The 10399-nt window shown below is 43.3% G+C and overlaps 1 protein-coding gene across 2 annotated transcripts in view; it reads left to right on the plus strand.

Annotated features, from left to right (window-relative positions):
• HKDC1 (hexokinase domain containing 1) overlaps positions 1-5871 on the plus strand; it is a 39879-nt gene extending 34008 nt beyond the window's left edge. For both annotated transcript variants that reach the window (XM_010852209.1, XM_010852210.1), the window contains 3 exons: positions 190-345; positions 996-1229; positions 4951-5871. In XM_010852209.1, coding sequence (XP_010850511.1) covers positions 190-345; positions 996-1229; positions 4951-5098 — 538 coding nt within the window. In that variant the 3' untranslated portion in view covers positions 5099-5871. The remainder of the gene's footprint in view (positions 1-189; positions 346-995; positions 1230-4950) is intronic.
• The last annotated feature ends 4528 nt before the right edge of the window (positions 5872-10399 follow it).

Consider the following 10399-nt stretch of genomic DNA (forward strand, 5'->3'; position numbering starts at 1 on the left):
TTCCCACATCATACTGTCTCCTGCATGCGCTTCTCTGGGCCTGCTGCCCACTCCACCCCACTGTGACCCAGGCAGCTAGTGGATGCCAGTGGCACACCTTCCATGCTCTGACATGTGATCCTCTTGGGAACCACTCACCAGCACTGATTTTCCTGGTCTTACCCACCTTGTCTCTCTTTCTCTCAACAGGTACGAGAAAATGACCAGTGGGATGTACCTGGGGGAAATCGTGCGGCAGATCCTGATCGACTTGACCAAGCAGGGTCTCCTCTTCCGCGGCCAGATTTCAGAACGTCTCCGGACCAGGGGCATCTTTGAAACCAAGTTCTTGTCTCAGATTGAAAGGTGACTCATGATCAGTTTCACCTGCTCGACATAAAAGGCCCTATATTGGGACATGATGCTGTCTCACCAGGCTCCAGCAGATTTGAAATTTAAAAATAGAGAGTAAGGGCCTGGCTGAGCAGAGGGTTTCCTCCTGGGGCTACTCCCTCTCTCCAGCTACATCAGTACCACAGCACCCAGCTGAGGAGCCAGAAGCCTTTCTGGGCCCCTAGATTCCTAAATGGTTACAGAAGAGTTAGGTTAGGTTAAAAAGTGATCCTCTTCAGGGACTTCCCTGGTGGTCTGGTGGCTAAGCCTCTGTGCTCCCAGTGCAAGGAGCCTGGGTTCCATCCCTGGTCAGGAAAATAGATCCCATATGCTGCAACTAAAACCCAGTGCAGCCAAGTAAATAATAAAAAAAAAAAAATGATCCACTTTTGATTCTGAAAAGATGATGTGCTCATACTTTATTCTTTAAAGATGATGGGACTTCCTGGGGGTGACAGACCTTCTCGAATCTCAGCTTCTAAGGCATCCTGCTCCAACCTTGGCTTTGCTGGGACCATTTCTTCGCCTGCTCAGGCACCTAGGGATGGGGGACTGTGAGCCCTGGGGAGCAGGTTCCAGGGCCCCAGCAATAGCTCTTGACATCCTGCTCTGCTTGCTGGCAGTGACCGGCTGGCCCTCCTCCAGGTCAGGAGGATCCTGCAGCAGCTCGGCCTGGACAGCACATGTGAGGATAGTATCGTGGTGAAGGAGGTGTGCGGTGCTGTGTCCCGGCGGGCGGCCCAGCTTTATGGTGCTGGCCTGGCTGCCATCGTGGAGAAGAGGAGGGAAGACCAGGGACTCGAGCACATGAGGATCACCGTGGGTGTGGACGGCACCCTGTACAAGCTGCACCCGCAGTGAGTGCTCCAGAGTCTCAGGGCTGGGGGCTGAGGCTGAGTGTGGACCCTGTTGGGGCTGACGGACAAAGGGGCTCTGCTTCCTAGTGCTGTGATGTAGGCTCGCTCACCACCGTCCCTAAACCCCAGGCTCCTCATCTGTTTCAGGCAGGCAGAAATAATCTTGAGGATTGAGTGAGTTCATACCTGTAAAGGGCTTTACACAGTCCTCGGGTGGCGCTAGTGGAACTCACCTGCCAATGCAGGAGACATAAGACACATGGGTTCGATTTGTGGGTCAGAAAGATCCCTGGAGGAGGGCATGGCAACCCACTCCAGTATTCTTGCCTGGAGAATCCCATGGATGGAGGAGCCTGGAGAGCTACAGTCCATAGGGTCACAAAGAGTCAGATAGGACTGAAGCAACTTACACACACAGTAAATACAAGTGGTTATCATTAACACAGTCCAACCTGACCTCAAAGGGAGCAGTGAGAACTGAGTATTTTGCACATCACAGAGTGTGTGTCAAGTGTGAGCTCAGAATCAGCAGGCAGAAGGATGAAGAGTGAATTTGAATCCTGGCTCCACTGCTTAGAAGCTGGGAGGCCCAAGGCCAGTTTCTTACCCTCTTTGACCCTAGTTCTTTATCTGTAAAAGGATGATAAAAATCATACCTACCTCATAGGTTGACAGGAGAATTCAATTAAACAGTGTCTGTAGACTATGGGACATATTACAAAGATGGCAATGATGACAGCTTTTATTTTTATTTAATGTTTTACATTTTATCTTGGTAGATGAAGAAAGGTATTAGCCAGCTTGTAAAATTTTCTAATCATGCTGAAATATATAGATAAACATACTATTACTGTAGTCCTTGATGCTTAGCCCTTCCTATGAAGCTGACTAATTATCCAGGATAACTGACTGATATCTTTTCTTGATTCTCCCCTTGAGGTCACATATTTTTGCTGTAATTCCTGCAAGCCTCTTCCTTTGAACCAAGACCTGACCAAAGGACAAAAACCATATGTTCATTTCAATAGGTGCAGACAAAACTTTTGATAAAATCTAGCACAACAGACTGGTTCCAAATAGGAAAAGGAGTATGTCAAGGCTGTATATTGTCACCCTGCTTATTTAACTTATATGCAGAGTACATCATGCGAAACGCTGGGCTGAATGAAGCACCAGTTGGAATCAAGATTGCTGGGAGAAATATCAATAACCTCAGATATGCAGATGACACCACACTTATGGCAGAAAGTGAAGAAGAAATAGCGAGCCTCTTGATGAAAGTGAAAGAGGAGAGTGAAAAAGTTGGCTTAAAGCTGAACATTCAGAAAACTAAGATCATGGCATCTGGTCCCATCACTTCATGGCAAATAGATGGGGAAACAGTGAGAGACTATGTTTTTGGGCTCCAAAATCACTGCAGATGGTGACTGCAGCCATGAAATTACAAGATGTTACTCCTTGGAAGGAAAGTTATGACCAACTTAGACAGCATATTAAAAAGCAGAAACATTACTTTGTCCACAAAGCTCCATCTAGTCAAGGCTATGGTTTTTCCAGTAGTCATGTATGGATGTGAGAGTTGGACTATAAAGAAAGCTGAGTACCAAAGAATTGATGCTTTTGCACTGTGGTGTTGGAGAAGACTCTTGAGAGTCTCTGGGACTGCAGGAGTTCCAACCAGTCCATCCTTAAAGAGATCAGTCCTGGGTGTTCATTGGAAGGACTGATGTTGAAGCTGAAACTCCAATACTTTGGCCACCTGATGTGAAGAGCTGACTCATTTGAAAAGACCCTGATGCTGGGAAAGATTGAAGGCAGGAGATGAAGGGGACAGCAGAGGATGAGATGATTGGATGGCATCACTGACTGAATGGACATGTTTGAGTAAACTCCGGGAGTTAGTGATGGACTGGGAGGCCTGGCATGCTGCAGTCCATGGGGTCACAAAGAGTCAGACACAACTGAGTGACTGAACTGAACTGAGCACCTTTTATGATAAGAGCACTCAGCAAGCTAAGAATAAAGGAACTCCTTCAACCTGATAAAAGCATCTGTGGAAAACACACAGCTAATGCCATACTTACTGGGAAAGCACTGGATGGATGATTTCACCTTAAAATTAGGAACAAGACAAGAATGTCCACTCTTGCCACTGTTCTTCAACATTGTACTGCTTCTAACACTGCCTACAGATGATTGTGTGGTTTTTGTATCTCAGTCAAGTCTTTATTTAAGGGAGAGGCTTATAGGATCCAGGTCAAAAAATAATGTGACTTCAAAGGGAGAATCAAGTATAAATCTAGACAGGCAGTTAGGCAAGAAAAAGAACTAAAAGGCATCTATATTGGAAAAGCAAAACTATAACTATCTTTGTTTGCAGATGATATGATTTTGCATATAGAAATCCTAAGGAATCCACAAAAAACTATTGGAACTAAGAAACAAATTCAGTCAAGTTTCAGGATGTAAGATCAGTATATAAAAATCAACTGCATTTCTATGCATTAACAATAAATAATCTGAAAATGAAATTAAGAAAACAATTCCATTTAAATAGCATCAAAAAGAATAAAATACTTAACAATAAATTAACAAAAGAGGTATAAGACTTGTACACTGAAAACTACAAAACATTGATGAAATTAAATGGCAGCCCACTCCAGTATTCTTGCCTGGAGAATCCCATGGACGGAGGAGGTTGGTGGGCTACAGTCCATGGGTCGCAAAGTGTCGGACACGACTGAGCGACTTCACTTTCACTTTAAATAAATGGAAAGATATCCTATGCTAGTGGATTGAAAGCCTTAATGTTGTTAAGGGAACAACTTACCATCTTTTTTTTAAACTGAAGTATAGTTGACATGCAATATTATATTAGTTTTAGGTATACAGGATAGTTATTTGATATTTATATACATTGCAAATTGATCACCGCCATAAGTCTAGTAACTATCTGTCACTGTATAAAGTTATTGCAGTATTATTGACTATATTTTCTATGCTGTACATTATATCCCCCTAACTTACTTATTTTATAACTGAAAGTTTGTACCTTTTAATACCCTTCACCTGTTTTGCCTGATCCTCTAGTCCCCTCCCTCCTGACGACCATCAGTAGTTTGTTCCCTGTATCTGTAACTCTGTTTCTGTTTTGTTTTGTTTGTTCATTTGTTTTGTTTTGTTTTTTGTTTCACATATAAGTGAAATCATGCTGTATGTCTTTCTTTGTTTGGCTTACTTCACTTAGCATAATTCCCTCTAGATCCATTCATCTTTTTGCAAATGGCAAGATTTCATCCTTTTTGTGACTAATATACCATTGTGTGTATATGTGTGTGTTATGTATCATGTCATATTTCTTTATCCATTCATCTATTGATGCGCACATGGGTTGCTTCCATATTTTGACTACTGTAAATAATGCTGCAATGACCTTAGGAATACATGTATCTTTTCTATTTAGTGTTTTGTTTTCTTTGGATGAATATCCAGAAGTGGAATTAGTGGATCATGTGCTGGTTCTACTTTTAAATTTTTGAAGACCCTCCATACTGTTTTCTATAATGGCTATGCAAGTTTACATTTTCATCATCAACTGATGAGTGGATAAACAAAACGTGGTACATCTATACAGTGGAACGTTACTCATAAAAAGGCAGGAACCACTGACACGTGCTCCAATTAAGTGCCAATGGTGTTTTCTCTTTCTCTTTTTCTGTAGCTTTTCTCAGATACTACGGGAAACTGTGAAAGAACTAGCTCCTCAATGTGATGTGATGTTCATGCTGTCAGAAGACGGGAGCGGAAAGGGAGCAGCTCTGATCACTGCTGTGGCCAAGAGGTTACAGCAGGCACAAAGGGACCACTAGGAACCCCCTGGGGTTGGGCCTGGTGTTCTTCGGCTACTGACCAGCCTTTCCTCTGGCAGATGAGTTAATCAGAGACCAACACGCAAACTTCTGGCTGGCTTCACCTTCTGGATGGTCAAAAGAGAACCCCAGGTTCTTGGGTACTCTTAGAATTTTGTTACTGGCTTTCAACAACATTAAATGACTCTATTTGCCATCTTTGTACCAAAGATGGACCAACTTGTAAAACCAAAGCATTGGTCCCGAGAGCTTCCATTTCAGCAAATTTCTCATTTGAGACCTGAGCTGTTAATTTTCTGTGGCTTAGGGTCCTGTGGCTGCTGGACTTGGAAGCAAATACATAATCTGCCCAGGTGGCCTGGCTGGCTGAATTCCTTATGGGGATGCTTCAGTCATGGCTTGTATAGCAGATTGGGCCATCTACTGGGAATGCACATTTCAGAACGATAGGGGCTCATGTAATTACCTGGGGATCTAATCTAACTTGTCATGTTGACTTCGAGCATGAAGTGAGAACAAAAACTTTGGAGCATTCAGCCCCAGGATGAAGAAATCATCCCAGGATGATTGCCAGGGATCTCCATAGGAAACTCTTCATGCTTAAAGTGAGTTATATCAGTGCCCATAGGATTTGTTTCTCAATATGTGTGAGTGACAGGGAGGGTGCTGTTCGGGGCACCTGTTAATCATTTTACAGGTGGCACATGATAGCTTTTTAAAGGACTATCAGGTATATGAAATCCAGTAAATAAAAAAAATATTTGATTTCCCAAGAATCTTTGAATGAAGTTTTAATATTTCATCTGGGAATGAAATGATTTCATCACTTGGGAACTCCATGCTCTGTTGGTGGAAGAAGAGACACATAGAGTCAGAAGTTGTGGTTTAAACTCTCTAGTTTAAACTCCCTACCAACAAGGAGAAAATATATGGACTATTTTCTATAATATCTTTAACAAATTATCTGAATTTGATTTGAATGAATACTTCCTGTGACCAGGGCATTTTACCACATGTTCCTACATCTCTTGCTTTTGAACAGCAGGAGCTGACCAGAAGAACTTCCATCTTCCAAACTGACCCCTGCCTCTCTGGAACTTGGCCCCTCCTACATGCTCCATCTGTCTCTATTCTACCCTCCAGAACTAAGAGGAATTGGCCTGTCCTTGAACTTTTTCCCACTGGATGTCCTCTCTCTTTGCCTTTCTATTCATTTAATTCCCTGCTTCCCATTCTCTAAACCACCTGTAACCTTCTACCTAGTCACAGAGTTATCTGTACACATTTCTTATCAGGCCTGGTAGATTGTAAGTGCTTTGTTAGAAACATTTTTGTTCTGGCCCAGTGAACCCAGCACTGTGCCATTCCTATTAAATATTTCCTAGATAGAGGCATGATTGAAATAAAGTCTTCCAAGAAATTTTTCTTAGAAAAAGTTTAGGCCATTATCATGGGTAACAAACTGAGTAGAATGATATTTGATATTCCAGATCATCCAAGTTGATTTATTTCATGTACTTAATGGTGCTAATTGTCTCCATTTGCTAAAGCAAGACATTCAAAGAGAACGGAGGAGGTTGGAGGGAGGGTAAGAGAGAGTCTAGTTGAGGCTGGGGACAGATGAGGGAGTTCCCTAGGAAATATTTTTTCACACATTTATGAAATAGGTATGGAGATACTGTTGTGGACAGGTTCTAGATTTACCAAAATGAACTTTTTTTTTGCGTTGGCATAATACCTCTCCTCAAGGATATTGTGTGGGTTTGTTAAAATTATCTTTTTGTATTTTGAGGTTATGCCTCCTTGGGGAAATGTTTCACCTTAACAGATTTTGCTTAGTTAGCCCCAGACCTTGTTGTCATTATCCTTTCCCCAGTTCTGCTATTCCTAAGGTACCCCCAGCTCCAAGTCCCTTTCTCTCCTGATTCTGCTGGGGTCTCCCCCTTTGCCATCCTGCCTGGATGGATGACCTGGCCCAGAGATTCAGGGATTTGTGCCACCACATTCTCCCACCACCTGGTCTTTCAGCACACATTTGGCAGGTTCGAAGTCACCTGGCCTGCTTGTCTCTCGGGTTGGTTTCTTGTGAGAAAGAGAAGCCCCAAGGTATCTAGGCAACATTCTGACTAACTGATAGCATCATAGAATCCTTGAACCAAAACGGAACTGCAGAGAGGGCAGATACCCTTTTTGCTGTCTTCAGACAGGCCGGTCCCAGAAACACCCAGGGCAATGGAGGGCTAACTTCTCACAGTTTACTAGGCAGGACCAGCAACCACACAACAAGGTAATCTGTCCTCACGCACATCCCACAGGCTTGTCCTCTTAGGAAAGACATCGTTGTCCATGTTTTCTACCTCTGTGGGGACTCTCCCAGGAACCTTTTATCCAGAAACAACTGATGCATATAAGTGTAAGAACTAGAGTTTCCCCATGACTATGACCCCAGAACAAATGGGGTCATTCCCACTGTCTCTCTTCAGAAATCTTGTTTTCTCTCCTTTCCATAAGATGGAATGGGTGCTCCATGAGAATAAGGAGTTGGGTTTCATTTTTCCTGTTGTCCCCAGAGCCTACCACAGTGGCTGGCCCTGAGTACCACTGGATAGTTCTCTAAATGAACAAATGAACGAGTGCTCACACAAGCGTGTGAATGAAGTTTTGCTCTCCTTTGAATCACGCCATTCTTCTACCCCACCCAATGGGACTTGAGCCTTACACAAAATAGACACTCTATAAATGATAGCTCAACAAATGCTGAGCCCTGTTCTAGGCACTGAGGAACCAATGAAACATAAGGTACCGTTCCTGCTTCGTGAGGACTCACAGGCTACCAGGGAAGGAAAGGTAATAAATATATATGATACAATATGGTAAACAGGAACGAGGTGAACACGCAATTCATGACCATGTGCTTCATCCTTTAGGTAAGGAGCTCAGTCTGTGTGTGCACATGCCTGTGTGTGAACGTGACCATAAGCCCCTTTGGCAATCATGAGAAATCTATGGATTCTTTCTCAGAATGTTTTTAAATGCATTAAATCCATAGGATTTCAAAGGAAGTCGGTGGTAGTGAATTACAGTTATTAGAATATTACAGGGGCAGTGTATTAATAGACATGCTTATCGTTAATGCATTCTATGACAAACGTAATAACAATCATAGTCTTCCTGATGACTATAAACAGTATTTTGAGACATTTGCAACAATAGCTTTTATATGAAAATTTCCATGGTTTTCACTGGAGAGAAAGTTATAGGTGCAGCTGTTGCCCATATTCGTAATGGAAGGAAAGGCTAAATTATAATTAGAAATGGTTAAGTTTATGAACTCCTTGCTTTGAGAGTTATTGCACCCTCCACCCCCTATCCCTGACCATGGGGTCCAGGTTAATAATCTCTGATCAAAATAGAACCGGTGCTTACTTAGGGATAGCATATTAGCTGGCAAAGAGAGAGTATGGTTTGGATTCAGAAGAACTAGGCATGCTATTTAAACTTCCCGAACTTCCACTTCTCATGTGAGAAAGGAGAATAATATAACAGCCAAACACAGTTGTGTGAACAACACAAGCTGAACATGTGGACTTGTGGATAAGCTATAAGCCATTTGTACACATGTGAGGTGGTTGTGTTATGGTTGTTATGGTTGTTACGGGCATCTTATCAGGGGTGTGATCAACTCAAATGTCAGCATTAAGGCCCTTCAAAGCCCATTGTCTGGACATACAAATGGCTAACGACTGGCAATTCAAGCAAATGCATTTCCCACAACCCCTTCCTTCCATCTCCACTGTCTTGTTATTCCCTCTCTTGCCATTTCACAGTTGAAATTTCTAGTGAACCATATTTTATTAGAGAAAGCAGGGGATTTGGGAGAAGTTGGAAAGTAAATAATAGAGGAATCTGGTAGCTCATATTTAGGGTGAAATACGAGATGATTAGGATAAAAGGAAATGGCAACCCACTTCAGTGTTCTTGCCTGGAGAATCCCGGGGATGGGGGAGCCTGGTGGGCTGCTGTCTATGGGGTCTCACAGAGTCGGACACGACTGAAGTGACTTAGCAGCAGCAGCAGCAGCAGAATAAAAGAGTTGGGTAATTTCCTGCTCCAGTCAGGGAAGGAAAGAAGCTTGGGAGAAAGTGAAAATACAAAAACTCTTCCAGCTTTTTTTTCTTTCATTTTTGGTTTTTCTAATGAGAAGGAGAGAGAGGGGGGAAGAAAGGTAGGTTATTGACAACCTGAGGAATCAGAATGGTTGAGGGATTGACCTCAAGAGCAGGGATGGATTAACAGTACAAGGGACAACTGCAAGGTCTGCAGTTCACATCATGATCTGAATGTGACCCAGTTCCTACTGAATCATCTGTGTGGTAGCTCACATGGTCTCAAGTGGCCTTTCACAAGGAATGTTCTAAGTTTAACTGGATATTCCCAAGTTCACTAGTCCCTGGAGTCAGTCACTGTTTCCTTTAATACTTGAATGAAATGGCTTATTTCTCCATACTTATTTCCAGATACTGCAGAAAGCTCTGTCCCCCAGCCCTAGCATTTCAGCAGTTCTTAAAGGGAATGCTTATATCTTCCCATTGCTTCTCTAATTCCTGCTTCCAGTTTGCTTCCCACTCATCTTAGCTGATATCACAATTCCTACAGCTGCTGCCTCTCTCTGTGTTTTGCCTAATCTGTGGGACTGTCCCTTTTTGATTCCCCAAAACACCATTAACTCAAGGCCAGTGACTGGAACACACTTAGCTAAATATTTGGGGACTGTGGAGGGGGACTCCATCACAGAATAGGAAACAATTAATCAATTAACTGATGGCATAAGATGGCAGAATAGAAGGGTGTGTGCTCATTTTCTCCTGTGAGAACTCCAAAACTACAACTTGTTGCTGAACAACCATCAACTGGAGAATGTTGGGTCCCACCAAAAAAAGACACCCCATGATCAAGGGCAAAGGAGAAGCCCCAGCAAGGCAGGAGGGGCGAAATCCCGTTTAGAATCAAACCCCTTACCAACCAGAGATGCTAGGAGGGCTCAAACAAACCTTGTGCCCACCAGGACCCAGAGACCCCACAGAGACTGAGCCAGAACTGTGTTTGAGTGTCTTCTGCAAAGGTACAGGTCAGCAGTGGCCTACTGCTGGGGCAGAGACTCTGGGTGCAGCAGACCTGGGTATGGCATAAGCCCTCTTGGAGGAGGTCACCATTAACCCCACCATAGAGCTGCCAGAACGTACACAGGACTGGATAAACAGACTCTTGGAGGGCACAAACAGAACCTTGTGCACACTAGGA

The sequence above is a fragment of the Bison bison genome, unplaced genomic scaffold (assembly GCF_000754665.1).
Source record: "Bison bison bison isolate TAMUID 2011002044 unplaced genomic scaffold, Bison_UMD1.0 scf7180017864309, whole genome shotgun sequence".
NCBI classification, from domain to species: domain Eukaryota; kingdom Metazoa; phylum Chordata; class Mammalia; order Artiodactyla; family Bovidae; genus Bison; species Bison bison.